Source organism: Cynocephalus volans, chromosome X, assembly GCF_027409185.1.
Source record: "Cynocephalus volans isolate mCynVol1 chromosome X, mCynVol1.pri, whole genome shotgun sequence".
Taxonomy (NCBI): domain Eukaryota; kingdom Metazoa; phylum Chordata; class Mammalia; order Dermoptera; family Cynocephalidae; genus Cynocephalus; species Cynocephalus volans.
The window spans coordinates 67,005,132-67,024,451 of NC_084478.1; the positions used below are offsets into that span (position 1 = coordinate 67,005,132).

The following is a 19,320-nucleotide window of genomic DNA, read 5'->3' on the forward strand; positions in this document are numbered from 1 at the left end:
TTGACTTTACAACTCATCTAGACACTGAATAAAAGCAGTGTTCAGAAATACCTTCACAAATATATGATTATATTTGCTTGTTCCTAGCAAAATTATGCCTTTGGGAAACTCACTTGGCAAGAGATAAACTGGCTGACTTTCCTTTGCTGAAATTGGTTTCCAGGAAATGAAAGGGATGGCCTGAATTACATTCCCACAGTTGTGGAGTTGTCTGTTGAATTCCAGAGAAGGTCCTCTGACAACATATTTTATGAAAGTGAACTAGTATTGTTCAGTTAGCCTTTCTCGTTGATGGTGTGAAGGAAAGCTACAGTAGAGATGCTGAATTACCATGCTATAGTACTTAAAATGAAGCATGATGTCATTGAAATACCAGAATTCTACAAATATCTTGGGAGTAGTTACCCTAATTATAAAAAACATTATGTAAAAGTCTGTGTTTGGAAATGCCTACATTTCTGAATATCTGTTTTCCATTATGAAATAGGATCAAATTAATCACTCCCAGTGAAAGGATTCGAGGCTAAATTCTGTACTGCGTATTATAACACAAAAATATGAGGCCTAACATTGACCTCTTGGCACATAAAGGCATCAGGCGTCCAGTTCCAAATCAAAGGAGAATGCAAAAAAAAGTAATCAGAATTTTCTGGTTTTTAACTTGGGTTTTTAATTCAAAATGTAAACTCAATATCTTGCATGTATCTATTGTTAAACCCACAGCATAGTTTAGTGAAAGAAAATTACATTTCTGGAAGTTGATTTTTCTTAACCCGCTTCATTAACTCATGTTAGCTGCCCACCCCCTGTAAACATTTGCAGCCCACAGCTCAAGGACTCAGAAATTTCTTGCCATCATTATCTACTCTGCAGTTCCTGTCTTCCTTTCCAAGGTAACTCAGAAGCTCCCTTGGACTCTTGTTCTCTTATTCCTAAGGAAACCTTTCAACATGGCTTTTGACTTTTCAATCATGAAGATTTGTTTTGTGTAGACCAAGTGCCTATTTTGGTATCTTACTTGTCCTTAATGATTTCTGTGGCCCTCCAGACAGCAGACTATAGACTTCATCTCTGTTGAATAGATTTATTTCATAACTACTGTTTCAGAGGCTGTGTGCCGGGTATTTTATATAAATAATTTCTGAATCTTACAATTGGGTAGGAATTAGCTAAATCTGCATTTTACAGATGAAGAAGGTAAGTAACTTGCCCATGACTTGTCCCTACAACTTCAGTTTGAGCATAGGTCCATTGGATGCCAAGGCTCCTGCTGTATCCACTGATTACAAAAGTCAGTCTCAAAGTATAGTTTCCAGCCCACGGATGAGCCACAGCAGATAAAAATCTTAATTTTTCCTTTGGTTCTTACACATGACAGAAAGTTTCACCTATAGAAATGGGCTGGTTCCTGGCACCCTGGGAGTAATTAAAGGTACTAAAATTGGGTAGTTACAAATTAAAATTAACACCTTAATAGTGTGTACAGAACACTGGGTCAGTATTCTACCTCCAGCTTGATTGCTATATGTCATGGCAAGTGCTCTACCATATATGTGCATGTAGGTGATTGAAATTGCTGCAGTTGGGAGGAAAGGTCACTGTTAGTGTTGCCTTAAACTGGCTGTGGTTTTTGATCGCTGCCGTTCTTTTTATACATGATTCTTTAGCTTTGTGGTTATCAATTTAGTCTCTTAATGATTTTTTGTTGAATGCCACATTGCGTAGTGATGCATATTTGCATCAGCAGTAGCTTCAGTCTAATTATTCAGCAGTTAGACTTCAAGCCACATAGGCCTTGCAGTTTTTTTTTGTTTTTGTTTTTTTTAAAGATGACCGGTAAGGGGATCTTAACCCTTGACTTGGTGTTGTCAGCACCACACTCAGCCAGTGAGTGAACCGGCCATCCGTATATGGGATCCGAACCCGGGGCCTTGGTGTTATCAGCACCACACTCTCCCGAGTGAGCCACGGGCCGGCCCTTGCAGTTTGTTTTGATATGTAAGTTGTATATATTTCTGTTGCTAAAGCAGACTTATACATAATCTACCCCTGCCCACTTGAATTTTCTTATAAAGTGATGCTTCCTTGTCATCTCTGATTTCTTTTTGCCTTAGAATTGAGAACAGGTAGAGAAGGTGGACCTCAGAAACCTGCCTGAGTCAGATACCAGTTTGGTGTATTTTACTATGGTAGATGGGAGTGAGGCTAGTATCCCAACAGATTGTGGGACAAGCTGGAGGAAGTCCAGTATTGCAGAGGTCAGAAAGTATTGCCTCTGGCTTGAAGTTACTTTCAATAACAAACATTTATTAAACTGTTTCTGTGGTCCAGGCAGGGTGCTAGAGACACAGATGGCTGTAAACATAATTCTGCCATTAATGAGCTCATAATTTATTTGTTCTTTATGTCCGTGTATTCATTTCATTACTTGTGAGTTGATATGAGATTAGTGTAATCGCAGGTTTCCAGCTGCCTTTATTTCAGAAACAACATATTTGATGGAAAGAGCATTATTTTTAAGTCAGACCTAACTGGCTTCTACCCAAGTTCTGCCATATTGTTAGTTGTGTGATTTGGGGCAAGTTATTTAAATTTTCCAAGCTTCAGTTTTCTCTGTTTAAAAAAAGGAGGGGGGGGGATTAATGATATAATTCCCATTTCACAGGGTTAGAAGGATAAATGAGATAGGTCTTAAATTGCTTAGCCCAGTGTATATCTTAATCACTGCAATGTCAGCTCCATGAGGGTAGGGATTTTTGTCTCTTGTTCACTGCTGTATCCCCACACCAAGATCAGTGTCTGGCATGTATCAGTGTTTGGCTCAGTAAATATTGGTTGAAAGTTGGAATAGTTTATTGGTTGCCTACTCTGTGCAAACGTTTATGTACTGGAGATACAGCACTGAACAAAACAAAAGAAAAATCCCAGCCTTCTTGAACCTTACATTCTAGTGATTAATACTCCTGGTTGTTGTTAGTAGCAAATATTCTTCAAATGAAATATTTCAAAAAAGGCCAAAATATGAAATATATAAAATGAGGAATATGAGCTCAGGTTGAAGAGAAAGTAGGGATACCGACCCTTTCTGGTTATTTGGTCCAATCTCTACCTACCCAAATCCTGGTTTGGGGAGGCATAGTTTGAAAGCCACTGCCTTAGACTACTTGTGGTTGGAAATGAGACATTAATTTTGTCTCAAAGAGCTATTTTCCCCTGAGTTTTATAAATAGATGTCTCTTCCTCTAAAGAGCATTACCCTACTGACTGGTTAGGTGCCTTTCCTCTGTGTTCCCATAGCAACCTGTGCTCATAACTTATCACACCTGTTTAACTGTCTTATCCATTCGCTGCTGTCTGCATCCCGGTACATAGTAGGCCCTCAATTCGTATTCATTGAACTGAACAGTGAAGCAGCAATTAAAAGCTATAGATAGTTGTTCAGAATCTCAACTCTCACTTTCTTTAAAACTCAAATGTGCTGCTTTTCTGATTAGTTGTTTGGGTATGTTATGGTTTAATCCCTCCTAAATTATTTTACCCTCCTGGAAAATTGCAAGGTTAGCAACTAAACTGGACCACTTCAGGGCAGGCACTGGAGTCCTTGTGCTTACAGGTGGTAGCTGTTATCATAAACATATAAATGGAGCCAGGGCACTCACTATTCTGAGGGTCATTGTGGCTGGAAGACTATTTCTCTTTGCCTTGGCCAGGATTTAAAGGCCATCAGTCACTCTAGATTGTATTTTGCTAGGAATAAATTGCCATGCTGTGTGATCTGACTGGAGAGCTGTTTCTTAAACTTGCTTCATCATGAGAATTATCTGGGGTTCTTGGTAAAAATAGATTTGTAACTTGACCCTAGACCTACTGAATCAGACTCTTCAGGGGAGGAGCCAAGAACAGCACTTAACCTCCATGGAATGGGGGTAAAAAAGCTATTACTTTTCACTGTGCACTCTACTATATTGTTTTATATATATATGTATATATTTTTTTCTCTGCATATGTTCTGCTTTTATTCAGCCATAATTTATCTTTTGAATAAATATCGCAATTCATGTACAAAAATTCAAAAGATACATAAGGATATATGGTTAAAAAAAAAAAAAAATCTCTGTTCCACCCCTGTCCCCAGCCACTAGGTTCTCCTCCCTGAAGATAGCCAATATTTTGTTTGTTGTGTATTCTTCCAGTGGTACTATGCATATAAAAGCAAACACACATAAATATATATTATATATATATGCATATTATACATATACAAGAGTAATTTAAAAGGTTCAAGGAAAGATTTTTATTGTCTTAATATATTTTTCCATGAACTTTTTGAAGTACTCCCATACATATTACACAGAAAATAAACCTTTTTAAAAACACAGTAGCATACTGTACATAATGTTCTATACCTTGCTTTTATCATTTAATATATCTTGGTAATTTTTCCACATGTGTGCATAGAATTTTGTCTTTATTTTTTATGGTTCCACACTATTCCATGTATGCATATATTATAATTTATTTAAGTAATCCCTTATTGATGGGCAATTAATTAGGTTGTTTCCAGTCTTCAACTATTACAAATAATGCTGCAGTGAATATTTTGTATACTTGTAAAGCAGTTGTTCACACTTAAGCACTTGCATTGTTGTTCCAAGTGCTTTACATATCTAAAAGATAAATACCTAGAAGCAGAATTGCTGGGTCAAAGGCTATGTGCATTTATAATTTAGAAAGATCTTGCCAGATTGATTCCCTAGAGATTTTACCATTTCTTCCCCTTCCAGCAATATTTGTGACTGCCTGTTTCCCTCACCAGTATGCTATTTGCTAATCTTATGGGTGAAATACCATGTTTCAGTATTTTAATTTTCAGTTCTCTTATCATGAGTGGGTTGATCATCTTTTTATACACTTAAGGTCTATTTGTGTTTCCTTTTTTGTGAAATGTTCTCTTGGATTGTTAGGTTTTTTCCCTTCTTCTCTGTTAAGGAAATTAGCCCTCTGTACTGAGTTGCAAATATTTTTGCAGTTTCTCATTTGTCTTTTGAGTTAACATTGGCTTTTCCCAAGCGAAAATGTTTGATTTTTTTTCTTATTCATTGGTCTGTCATTTATGCATTCATGCTATGGAAATGTTTGATTTTTGCGTAGTCAAGAGGATTGATGTTTTTCTTTTTGTCTTACTGGATTTTCTCTTAAACTTTCCCCACTCTGAGATTATATGAAATTTCCCCCATAGAGTCTTCTATTATTTTTATGATTATTCTGGTTAAAGTGTGAGGGATAGGTTCATTCTTTTCTTCTTAAATGACTCTCCAGTTATCCCAACACCATTTGTTAAATAGTCTATATTACTTTTGTAATTTAAAACATGAGGTATGGTTTTTTCAACAAATAAATGGCTTTAAATGAAGGGAAGAGGAACCTGCTATAAATTAGATACTTAAGAGCCATACCAACCAAATGCAGCATTTGGACCCTATTTGGATCCTGATTTGAATAAACCACCCACCAAAAGATATTTTTGGGGCAATCGTAAAATAGAACAGGATCTGGATATTGCGATATTAAGAAGTTATTGTTGAGTTTGTTGGGTGCAATAATGGTATTGTGGTTATGTTATTTTTTAAGTCCTTATCTCTGAGAGATAAATAATGAGGTATTTATATGTGAGTGATTTAATATGGAATTTGCTTTGAAATATGCCAGAATGAAAAATGAAAAGATGCTCAACATCACAAATCAGAAAAATGCAAATCCAAAACCACAGTGATTTATCACTTCACACCATTAGGATGGCTACTACAAAAAAAAAAAAAAAAAAGCTCACACACACACAAATTGTTAACAAAGTTGTGGAGAAGTTAGAGCCCTTGTTCATTGTTGGTGAGGTTGTAAAATGATGCAACTGCTATAGAAAATGTATGCAGGTTCCTCAAAAAATTAAAAATAGAACTACCACATGATCCAACAATTCTACTTCTGGGTGTATATCTAAAAGAATTGAAAGCAGGATCTGGAAAAATTATTTGCACACCCATGTTCATAGCAGCACTATTCGTGAAAACCAATAGTTGGAAGCAACCCAAATGCCCATCTAAGGATGAATGGATAAACAAAATGTGGTATATTCATTCAACGGAATATTATTCAGTCTTAAAAGGGAAAGAAATCTTGTTACATGCTATGATATGGATGAACCTCAAGAACATTATGCTCAGTGAAATAAGCCAGTCACAAAAGGACAAAAGACTATATGATTCCACTTATATGAGGTATCTGGAGTGGTCAAACTCATAGAAACAGAAAGTAGAATGGTGGTTGCCAGGGGCTGGAGAACGGGGAAGGGAGAGTTGTTTAATAGCTATGGAGTTTCAGATTTGCAAGATGAAGAAGTTCTGGAGATATGTTGCAGAACAATGTGAATATCCTTAACTGTGCACTTAAAAATGGTTAAGATGGTAAATTTATGTGTTTTTTTAATTTCCATAAAAATATATCAAAAATACCATTAAAAGAGAGGGGCAAGGTAGATGAAACAAAAATGACATTGTTAGTAATAGTTGAAACTGGGTAATGCTGTCATGGGGGTTCATTAGGTAAGCTATTCTCTTTACCTTTGGATGTTTAAATTTTTCCATAATAAAAAGTTCTTGAATTGAGGGTTAGGGAGCTTGGGCTTTGTCAACAGAGCTGAATTTGGATCCTAGCTCTGCTTTTAAAAAATTGAGATATAATTTATATACCATAAAATTTACCATTTTAAAGTATATAATTTAGTAGTGTTTAGTATATTCATAGAGTTGAGCAACTATCACCACTATCTAATTCCAAAACATTTTTATAACCTCCAAAGGAAACCCAGTACCTGCTAGCAGTTACTCTTCATTTCCCTCTTCTCCCCAATCCCTGGCAGCCATTAATCTGTTTTTCTATTTCTATGGGTTTACCTATTCTGGACATTTCATATAAAAGGAATCATACAATATGTGGTCTTTTGTGACTGGCTTACTTCACTGAGCATAATGTTTTCAAGGTTTATTCACATTGTAGCATGAATCCATACTTTGTTCCTTTATATGGCTAAGTAATAGTCCCTTGTATGGATATACCACATTTTTTAAATCCATCCATTAGTTGAGCGTTTGGGGTTTTTCCACTTTTTGGCTATTATGAATAAGGCTGCTATGAATATTCATGTACGAGTTTTTATGTGAATGTAGCATTTCAGTTCTCTTGGGTATATACCCAAGAGTGGAACTGCTAGATCATTTGATAACTCTGTTTAATCATTTGAGGACCTCCCAGACTGTTTTTCAAAGTGGCTGCACCATTTTACATTCCCACCAGCAATGTATGAGGATTCCAATTTCTCTACATCCTTGCCAGCACTTGTTATTTTCCATTATTTATTTATTTTTTTTTTTTTTAATTTTTTTTTTAAAAGATGACCGGTAAGGGGATCTTAACTCTTGACTTGGTGGTGTCAGCACCATGCTCTCAGAAGTGAGCAAACCAGCCATCCCTATGTAGGGATCTGAACCTGTGGCCTTGGTATTATCAGCACCACACTCTCCCAAGTGAGCCACAGGCTGGCCCTATTTTCCATTTTTTAAATTACAGTCATCCTAGTTGGCATTAATTGGTTTCTCATTGTGGTTTTGATTGGCATTTCTGTAATGACTAATGATGTTGAGCATTGTTTCATGTACTTATTAGCTAGCTTCACTTTTTAGCTGTGTGATTTGGGTCAAGTTCTCTAACCTCAGAGCCTCATTGATTCCTCATTTGTAAAGTGGAGAATAATAATGCCTCATGATGTTATTGCAAGGTTAGTGGACATGAGGTTGATTTTGAACAGTGCCTGGTACATAGTAGGTACTTAATTGATACCTAATATTACTTTGCTATTTGAGCTGTAGGTAACCTGTAATCCAGGTAGACTTTTTTCCCAGTGACTTCAGTACATCTTATGTAGAAGTCAAATGCTCAAGTGATGGTGCCCTTTCATTTGCCAGGGCTGCTTTTCATTTTCACAACCTCAGTAGGGCTTTCTTTACTATTCTGTACGAGTCAACTCCTTACTCTCTGTCCTTGGAAGGACATGATTAAGACTATGGAGGATACACACAAGAATAAGATAGAACCTTTGATATTAAAACTTGGAAATGATGGTATTGTCAAATTAGTTCTGCTACTGTGTAATCTGTCTCAGTGCTATAAGAGTGAAGAGGAAGGAAATTATCAAAGAATTTATCTAAGAGGTGGTAGGCCTATGGAAAGTATTTGGAACATTGGGGAAAAGGTAGTAAGGCATTCTAGGTAGGGAAACCAAGTGAGCAAAGACAGGGAAGCAGGGGTAATCTTGGAAACAGGTAGTTAGGAAACTAGTCTTGTAGGAGTGGGATGTTGGGGAATTTTAAGAGAGATTCGTGAGATTCTTATTCTATTGTTTTCCATTATCTACTCCAGAATATGTAGTAAAAGAAACCCTGTACCTGGAATCATGAGACTTTTGTTCTAATCTTGGTTCTGCTACAAATTAGCTAGGTAACCATGTCAAGTAATTTTTTCTCTCTAGGCCTCAGTAACCTAAGCAGTAAAATGAGTAATTGGATTAATTCAGTGGTTCTTAACTGGGGTGTGCATCAGAACCTACTGGAAACTATTTTGAAATATAGGTGTTTGGATCACACTCAGGAAATTGTTTCAGAAGATCTGAGGTGAGGCCCAGGTTTGTAGTTTGAAAAAACTCTCACAGTGATTGTGATTTATATTACTAGTGTTTTAAGAGCCACCAGATAGTTAAAAATCACTAGTTCTTGGCTTTCTGGAGTTGAAATCACTTGGATGATGGCATAGTCACTTCAGACCAGCTAAAGGTTATTTGTTATATAGTGGAAAGAGCGTGGACTTTGGTGTCAGTCTAACCCAGGTTGCTATTTCCCAGCTCTGTGGCTCTGAGCATGGAACCTCACTTCTCGGTGCCTCAGTTTACTCATCTGTAAAATGGGGCTTATAATGCCTACATAGTCAGTTTGTGATGATGGGAGATAACATGTCACACTTAGTACTATGCCTAGTAGAAGGTAGATGGACCTCAACAGCGACTTGTATGAGAGGTATGCTGAAAGAAACTATCACCAGAGGACGACATAAAACTACACTCCTACCCTGACACATCAGGAGTAAATCATAACTCTAGGCGTAAGTATGTTGTGATACTTTTTGGTTCCTTTGCCTGGATATCAAACAAATACAACCTTGCTTCACTAACTGCTTACCAGTGTCCCTCTCCTTGTGTGACCTAATGTGTGACATGACTATCAATTGTGACTAGACTCTTTTTCCATAGCTTAGCAAAAGTTTAATGCATTGAAACTCCTGTTAGACTCTAAAAACTATCATTCCTTTACAACCTAAATGAAAAATAGGTCAGTTGAATTCAACAAAATTATCAAGGTCCACAGGCTCTAGAACCAGAATCTGGCTGGGCTTTGCTCCTTCAAGCCACATGGCCTTGGAGATAATGATATAAAATGGGGAAAATAATAATAGTTATGGCTTCATAAAGTTGTTGTATTAAATGAGTTAATGCATGTAAAGTATTTGAAACATTGCTTAGTACATAGTACATATTCAGTATCCTTTAGCCATTATTAATATTACAATGTACCAGGTCTTTGAGGGAGCCAGTAATACAGAGATAAAGTCTCTCCAGTCAAGGAACTTACTCTGGTGATACTAGTATACAGATAATTTCAGTATGCTTCAAGTGCAGCAATAGGGCGTATACAGGAAGGGTACTTAACAGTCTGCCTCTATTACATAAAAAATACTGCTCTCCAGGATAAAGCCTGCTACAACAGAAAGTGTGCATTCTGGAGTCAGATCAGTCTGGGTTTGAATCCTGTCTATCACTCATTATGCAACTTTGGGAGGAGCCAACCTTATGCAGCCTTAGTTTCCCTATTTCTAAAATGGGGTGAAGTTACTGACCTCCATCTGTTGGAAGTGCCCTAGTTGGGTGCCCTGTGGTCTAAGGTACTCCTAAGAAAAAAAGCAAGGAGGACTTTTTTAAAAGATTTCTGTGTATATTTCCACATCTAAATTTTTTCATCTTTATGTACCTTGCCGTGGTTGTTCTCATGATGAGAAATGTATGTAAAATATGCATACCACATAGTAGATGCTGAGCAATAAATACTCATAATAGTTTTATTATCTTTCTAACAAAGTTATCTTCTGTTATTGTTTGAAGTAAAAACTTAAAGTAATATATACCATATTAATTTCAATATTCCAATTTTGAAGGGTCTCAGGCCAAATTACATGAAAAGAGTCAAAAACGATAGGGTATTTTAATGAACACATGTATAAAACTGTCTGTGTTTGTAGAAATAATCAAATTCTATGCTGGGAGAGAGTTTTTGTTTTTGTTTTTGGGGTTTTTTTTTTTTTAAGAATGTTGTGTTCAGCCACATATAATCTTAAATTTCACCAAACTATAAAATTTAGTTACTAACCTTCCTGACTTCTAACAAAATTCAGATCAGCTTCTGTGGCATGACATATTCTTCTCTTCTTCCCTCCTAGGTCTTTCAGAGCCTTGAAGACCACCATTTGGAAGTGGTGGCTTTTTTCAGGGAAAATGGCTTCCATGGCCTTCTTGCCCATGACTCCGAGTATGCTCTCTACAATATTCCCTCTTACTACAGTTCCCATGCTCTGAAGCTGAGCTGGAATGGGAAGAACCTCACTACCAACCAGTTCCTGATGCAGGAGGTGGCCAAGCAGCTGGGCCTAAAGCGGATGAATTTTCCCATATTTGCTGCACTGCTAGGTAGGTAGTCCAAAGACTACCATCCAGTGGTTGGTAAAGTTTCCTATTCAGTGTTATGAGATGAGGACTTGAATGATTTAGCCTGTCATTGGATTTGTCTTTTTAAAGTCCTCATGCCAAATTGCCCTGGGGAGAACCAGCAGGCTTTTGGGGGCTTATTAGTAGACCACACTAAAACTGAGCATGTTTGTCTTATGGAGTGCTACAGGATATTCCAAAACATTATTTCGACTTTTGTAAAACTTTTTCTTTTGCTACGTTTTATACCTGTCTTATGCAGAGTACCATTTTAGGCCAAATGTTTTGCCAGCCCTAGACAATTTCGGTTCCCCACTCAGAGCATTAGCATTTCTTCTCCAGTGTTTAAATTTAGATCAGGAACACAAATTGTTCATTATGTTTTTCTCTTAGTTTCTTTTATACTAATATTTTATTTTGAAAAATTTTAAGCATACAGCAAAATTAAAAGAATTTTGCAATGAAAACCCTATATCCACCACCTGTATTCTGCCACTGACATTTTATTATACAGTCATATGTCACTTAACAATGGGGATACATTCTGAGAAATGCACTGTTAAATGATTTTGTCGTTGTGTGAACATCATAGAGTGTACTTACACAAACCTAGATGGTACGGCCTACTACACACCTAGCCTATATGGTTGTCCTAGGCTACAAATCTATACAGCATGTTACTGTATTGAATACAGTGGGCAGTTGTAACACAATGGTAGGTATTTGTGTATCTAAACATAGAATAAATTTTTTAGCCCCATTATAATCTTATGGGACCACCGGTGTATATGTGGTTTGTCGTTGAATGAAACGTCATTGTGCAGTGCATGACTGTGCTTGCTTTATCATATATCTATTCATTCCTCTATCCATCCATCCAATATATTTTTTTAAGAAGTATTTCAAAGTAAACTGCAGAGAGCTGGTTATGTTTTGAGTTGGATTTTCAAGTACTGACAGCATGAAGGTTAATATCCTGTCTTGGGTATGACCTCAGCTCTGTAATCCCAAAGGACATGAGTTTGGATAATCTAATGGAGTCAGCACAAGTTTTGGAATTAGACCTTGAGCAAATCACCGAAGTCACACCTCCTTGGTTTCAGTTTCCTAATCTGTGAAATGGGAATAATAATACCTCATAGTGTTATTTGATAAGGTTAAATGAAATGAGGTATATAAAATGCCCAGCACTTATTAGGCAGGCAGTAATTGGAGGTTGCTATTATAAAAGGCAGCATGACTAGGTGATAGGTAATAGTATGGGCTTTGGAGTCAGACAGTTCTAGCTTCTTGCCCTGGTGTGGGCCTTTATTAACCAGGCCACCTTGGGCCAAGTCACCAAACTTGTCTGAACCTCAGTTTTCTTATCTATATAATGGGGACAATAATACTATCATGTACCATCATTATAAAGATGATACATATAATGCATGTGATCCATAGTAGGTAATCAACTGTATTTATTACTACTGCAATTATTACATTAAGCATATAGGCCTATGCGAATTTCCCAGGACCCCTTTCATGGCCTGGAGATTCTAAGAAAACATTTGTACAGTCAATAAATGACAAATGTACTTTGTAGGTAACCACATTCTCCCAGATGAGGACCTGGCTGCTTTTCACTGGAGCCTCTTGGGACCAGAACATCCTCTTGCATCACTTAAGGTAATGTGCCCCATTTCCTGCCTATACAGATTAGGGAACATCAGGTTTTGATGGGAGTTTTGAATGAATAATAATCTTTCATTAGATTTGAAATATTTCACATACTTAGAGATAAAAATCTGTTATGATCAATACCCTTAATATCTTAAGAATTCCTCCAAAGTTATGAAGAAAAATACTAATACCCCAGTAATGAAATAATGAGCAAAGGACAGGAATAGAAAGTTCACAAAAGAGGAAATACAGTGGCCAATAATATGATCAGATGTTCAACCTCACTAGTGATAAGACATGTAAATTAAATGAGCAGTGTGATTTTTGTTAACAGTTTAGCAAATATTGAAAAATTCTACCCACTACTATCACGGCTATGGCAAGACCGATACCCACATAAGCTTCTGGTGGTAGTGTAAGTTGGTGATTTGTATTATATTTCCCTAGTTTTTTTGCTCTCCTAAACAACTGTTTCATACCTTCTCTCTTCTCAAGCCTCTAATACTTTCTCTTCATTTGCTTACTCTCAGTTCATGACCTTACTTCCTATTTCACTGAGAAAATGGAAGAAATGGGAAGAGGACTTCCATAAGCTCCCACCCCCTCTTCATCTCACCTACATGTATCTTTGTGCCCACATGTTCTGCCTGCCTCTTAACTGTGGGTGACCTGTCCCTCCACTTACATTAGATCCCATCCCCTCTTACCAACTTAAGGGCATCAGCTCAGCAATTCTCCCCCTCTTTCTCCTGTATCATCAGTTTTCTTCTCTTCATTGGCTCTTTCCCATCAGGTGTATAAGCATGCATCCATCTTAAAAAAAAATAAAACCTCAGTTTTCTTATCTATAAAGTGGGGACGATAATACTATCATGCATGGTCATTATAAAAATAATACACTCTTGACCTCACTTCTCCTACCCAAGCTGCTGCTCCATATTTTTTCTTAAGCAAACTCCTCTAAAGAGTTGTCTATGCTTTGAGCTACTTACAGTCCTCTTCCTCTGTTCTCTCTTCAATCTGATTTGCTGAAATTACCCTTGACAAGGTCACCAGTGACCTTCAAGTTAATAAACCCAGGGCCCAGCTCTCAGTTTTCATTTTATTTGACCAATCGGCATTTGACACAGTTGCTCACCCCATTCCTTGGCTTTACGGGCAACACTCTCTTCTGGTTTCCTCCTACCTTGCTGACTGCTGCTTCTCAGATCCTTTGCTACTTCCTTGTCCTCTTCCTTTTTTTTTTTTTTTTTTTTTTCCTTTTTTTTGAGGGGGGGCATGCAGCTGGCCAGTATGGGAGTCCAAATGCTTGACCTTGGTGTTATGACACCACGCTCTAACGAACTGAGCTAACTGGTCAGCCCTTAACTTCTCAACTGTGGAGTGTACCAGAGTTCCATCCTGGTTCCCTTCTCTATTGTATCTACACACATGATTGATCTTATCCAGTCTCATGACTTTATTTTCTTTTTTTGTTTTGTTTTGTTTTGTTTGATTTTTGTTTTTATTTTTGGTGGCTGGCTGGTATAGAGATCCAAACCCTTGACCTTGGTCTTATAACATCAAGCTGTAACCAAATGAGCCAACTAGCCAGCCCTATACTCATGACTTTAAATACCATCTGTCCATTTATGACTCCTAAATTTATGTATCCAGCTCTGACTTCTCCCGGAACTCCAGATTCTAATCTAACTGCCTACTAAACATCTTCATTTACATATCTAATAGGCATCTCAAACTAATATATCCAAATAGAAACTCCAAATCTTTCTCCTAAACCTGCTCCTCTCCACAGCCTTCCTCATTTTCATTAACAACTTTATCCTTCCAGTTTCTCAGGCTAAAAACCTTGGGGCCATCCTGACTTCTGTCTGTCTTTGTCACACCCCACATCTCACCTGTCAGCAAATCCCATCAGCTCTCCCTTCAAAATATATCCATTTCTCACCATTTTTACAGCAACTGCCCAGGTCAAGCCACCATTATTTCTTGCCTAGATTATTATATTAGCTTACTAACTGTTGGTCTTCTGCTTATACTCTCTCCCCACCTCCAGCTGTTCTCAATATAACAGCAGTGATCCTGAGAGAAAAAAAAAAAAAAAAAACTGATTCAGATCATGTTACTTCTCTATTCAAAATCCTCCAATGGCTCTTCACATCACTTACCCAGTCCTTACCATGGCCTGCAAAGCCCTATGCTGTCTGGCCCCCTGTTATATCTCTGATCTCATCTTTCTTTTCTTTCTGTTTTAAATTTTATTTATTGACACATAATTATTGTACCTATTTATGGGATACAGTGAGATGTTTGGATAATGTATATGTTGTGTAATGATCAAATCAGGGTATTTAACATTTCTATCATCTTAAACATTCACTGTTTCTTTGTGGTGAGAACATTCAAAATCCTCTCTTCTAGCTGTTTTGTATACCACACAATTTTAATCACCCTTCTGCGCAAGAGCACACCAGAACTTATTTCTCCTATCTAACTGTAACTTTGTACCCATTGACCATCCCCTTTCAGTCTTTGGCAACCACAACTCTACTCTCTCCTTCTATGAGATGAGCTTTTTTAGATTCCACATACTAGTGAGATCATATGGTATTTGTTTCTGTGCCTGGCTCACTTCACTTACCATAATGACCTCCAGGTTCATCCATGTTGATGCAAATGACAGGATTTCGTTATTATTTTTTTTTATGACTGAATAGTATTCCATTGTGCACATATACCACATTTTCTTTACCTTTGCACTTGCCATTCCCTCTCCTTGGAATGCTTTTTCCCCCTACATAGCTATTTACTTACTCCTAGAGGTTTCCTTAAATGTCATTATCTCAGTGAGGCCTTTCCTGATCACCTTATTTAAAATTATATGCACATGTGCACCCACACAAACACCATATGCCTACTTGCATTCCCTAGCCCCTTCTCTACTTACATTTTCGCCATAGCACTTATCTACATCAAGCACACTAAATTTTGCTTATTTACTTGGTTTATTAGACTCCCCTCACCCAGTCTCAAAAAACCTACACTAGAATTTAAGCTCCCGTGAGAGCAGGAATTTTTGTCTGTCTTGTTCACCTCTGTGTCCCTGGTGCTTATGATGGTGCCTGGCACATAGTAGGCAGTAAATATTTGTTAAAGGAATGAATGGTACAGCCTTTTGGTAAAACAGCCTATATCAAAAGGCTTTAAGAAGTTTATAACCTTTGACTCAGTAATTACAGTTTGAAGAAGTTTGTAATTAAATAATTGGAAAGTGGGCAACAAATCATACCCACATTTCATGATAGCATTAAAATATTTTTTCTTTTTAAAATTTTTGAGCATCAAAAAAGTGGGAAAAATAATATAATAATATAGAGGCTCACCATTATAACATCTTCCATTTCCAAAAGCTATCAAGATTTTGCCACACTTGCTGGGTTTTGTTGTTTTTGTTGATAATGTATTTTAAAGCAAACACCAGAACTCAAGTCCTTTCACTCCCACATTCTTCAGTGTGCATCTCTAAAACACTCGGGCATTTTCTTACATAAGCACGGTGCCTAATGGCATTATTAACAAAATTAACTGAATTAACACTAATTTCTTGGTGTCATCTTAATATCCAGTTCATTTTCAGATTTCCCTGATTGTTTCAAAAAGGCCTTTCTGTGGTTAATTCAAATCAGGATCTAAACATTGTCCACACATTACAACATTACTTTTTTTTCTTTCTCTCTCTCTTTTATTTCTTTGTTTTATTTTTTTGTTTGTTTCTTTTTATTATTCTTTTTAAAAATATTTTCTTCAACATACTTTTAATACCAAAAATTTTGGTATTAAATACCAAAAGGGTCTCATGAAAGAAAACTGATTAATTATGGCAGTGTCATAAAACAGTAGTTATCTCTGTAGGAGGATTATGGATGATATGTTTTTACCTCTTTATACTTTTTGATCTTTTTCAAATGGTCTGTACTTAATTAAAATTAGGAGGAAATTATTATTATTATTATTATTTTTTGGTGGCTGGCCAGTACTGGAAAATTATTTTTAAAGAAAGTATTTTATCTCTCTCAGTGGATTTACTAAATTTGAATTATGTATCTCACCCCCCATCACCCTATTTCTTAGTGATCCATCTTTGATGTCAGTGTCCTTTGCTCATCTTACCTTTTCTAGGTCCGAGCTCATCAGCTGGTTCTTCCTCCCTGTGATGTGGTCATCAAGGCTGTTTCTGAGTATGTCAGTTCCATCAAAGACCCTTCAGACCTGGATGTGGTTGGAAAGGATGTTTTCAAACAGTCTCAGGTGAGCTAGCCTTCCCCTTCCTAAGAGTTGCCAGTTTTCTTACCTTCTCTAGCAACACCAGCAGGTCTCCTAATCTTTTCTGTGGCACCTAACTTCTCTCCTCCTATCTGCTTGTCTTCTCCATGCTTAACAGACTAGAGCCCCAAACTTTCCTTTAAAAAACATTATTAGGCCTGTATTGCAAGGGTTCTTTACCTTTTTTCTACTGATGATTAAAGTAATACAAGCCCACTCTGGAAAATTTAGAAAAGAAAAAAAACGAGTTACTTAAAATCTTGTTACCGCTCAAAAAAATTTTTGTTACCTAGAAACAACTTGCTGTATTTAACACTCTGGCTTGTGTCCTTCTAGTCTTTTTTTTTTTTTTGGTTTTGATGTATATTTTAACATAAAGGAGGTCTTGCTTAGTGGAAGATAATAGGTAATGAAAAAGACTACTTGAAATGAGTCCACATAAAACAAGAATCAAAATTTTATTGTTAATAGTGGAAAAAGTGCTCAACTGGGATTTTTTGTTCTTTTTGGGTGGCTGGATTGAGCCCCAGACCTTGCTTGGTGTTATCAGCATCACACTGTAGCCAACCAAGCTAACTAGCCTCGACTGGGATTTTATCCTACAAAATGAAACTGAAAATTATGAAAGTAAGTTAGTTTTATTTTTAACAATTTGATTTATACTTGCAACTCTGGGTTTTTCACTTTCATTTTTTGAATTAACATGCAGTCAAAATGACTTTCGTATATGTGTGTATACAGATCTATGAAATTTTTTTGTTGTTGGCTGGCTGGTGCAGGGAACCGAACCCTTGACCTTGGTGTTACAAGGCTGCTCTAACCAACTTAGCTAACCAGCCAGCCCAGTTCTATGAATTTTTAACATGTGTATAGAGAACAGTTGTACCCCAAAATCTCTCATGCTATCTTTTTGTAATAACACCCAAACCCATCCCCAGTCCCTGGCAACCACCAGTCTGTTCTCTGTCACTGTACTTATGTCTTCTAGAGTATATCACATGAATGGAATAATATAGTATGTAATTTTTTGAGAATGGCTTCTTTCATTCAACATAATGCCTTTGAGATGCTTCTAGGTTGTTGCATGTTACGTGTATCAATAATTTATTCCTTTTTTTTGCTGAGCAATATTCATTGTGTGGATGTATCACAGTTTGTTTATCCATTCACCCCTTAAAGAATATTTAGGTTGGTTCTAATTTTTCGTGATTATAAATAGAGCTGCTGTAAACATTTGTGTACAGGTTTTTTGTATGAACATAAATCTTTATTTCCATAGTGTAAATACCTAGCAGTGGGATTTCTGGGTCATATGGTTTAAATTTATAAGACCCTGCCAAACCATTTTCCAAAGTAGCTGTTCCATTCCTTACCAGCACTTGGTATTGTCAGTATTTTTTAAATTTATTTTTTTAATTCACAAATAAAAATTGTATATATTTATTATTTATCCATGTTGTTTTGAAATATGTATACATTGTGGAATGGCTAAATTGAGTTAATTAACATATGCATAACTTTACATACCTTTCATTTTTTTGTGGTGAGAACACTTAAAATCTACTCTCAGTAATTTTCAAGAATACAATATATTGTTACTAACTATAGTCACCATGTTGTATAATAGATTGTCAGTAATTTTTATAGTCATTCTAATAGGTGCATAGTGGCAGCTCATCACAGTTTTACTTTGCATTTCCCAAATGATTAACGATGGACATTTTTTTCTGTGCTTACATGCCATTCATATATCCTCTTTGGTGCATTGTCTGTTCATGAATAGTCTTTTGCCTATTTTTTTAATTTGTTTGTTTGTTTATTGACTGTTGTGTTTTGAGAGTTCTTTATGTATTCTACATACAAATCCTTTTCAGATATTTGTTTGCAAATATTTTTTCCTGGTCTATAGTTTGTCTTTTAATACTTTTAACAGCATCTTTTGCTGAGCAAAGTTTTCACATTTTCTTTAATTTTTATCTTTTATGGTCATGCTTTTGGTGTCATGTCAAAGAACTCTTTGCCTAATAACTACATGCATGAGTTTTCTCCTGTTTTCTTTTAAAGTTTTTATAGTTTTACATTTTACATTTTAGAACAAATCATCCATTTTTAGTTCATTTCTGTGTGAACTGTGAGGGGTTTTTTTTGTTTTTTTGTTTTTCGTATGGATGTGTAATTGTTTTAACACAGCTTGTTGAGAAGACTATCTTTTTCCATTGAATTGCCTTTGCAACTTTTGTCAAAAATCAATTGGCCATATTTTTGTAGGTCTATTTCTGGACTTTATTCTGTTCAATTGATCTATGTGTCTGTTCTTCACCAATAGCACACTGTCTTGATTACTATAGCTTTATAGTAAGTCTTAAAACTGGGTAGTGATTCCTCCGATTTTATTATTTTTTAATATTATTTTGTCTATTTTAGTTCATTTGCCTTTCCATATAAATTTTAGAATAACCTCGTCTATATCTACA

At 36.3% G+C, this 19,320-nt stretch overlaps 1 protein-coding gene across 1 annotated transcript in view; it reads left to right on the forward strand.

The window, feature by feature from the left end:
* FAM120C (family with sequence similarity 120 member C) overlaps positions 1-19,320 on the forward strand; it is a 106,394-nt gene that overhangs the window by 11,532 nt on the left and 75,542 nt on the right. Inside the window, exons 2-4 of the mRNA XM_063084364.1 lie at positions 10,597-10,843; positions 12,447-12,529; positions 16,703-16,831. Of these exons, the coding sequence (XP_062940434.1) occupies positions 10,597-10,843; positions 12,447-12,529; positions 16,703-16,831 (459 nt within the window). The remainder of the gene's footprint in view (positions 1-10,596; positions 10,844-12,446; positions 12,530-16,702; positions 16,832-19,320) is intronic.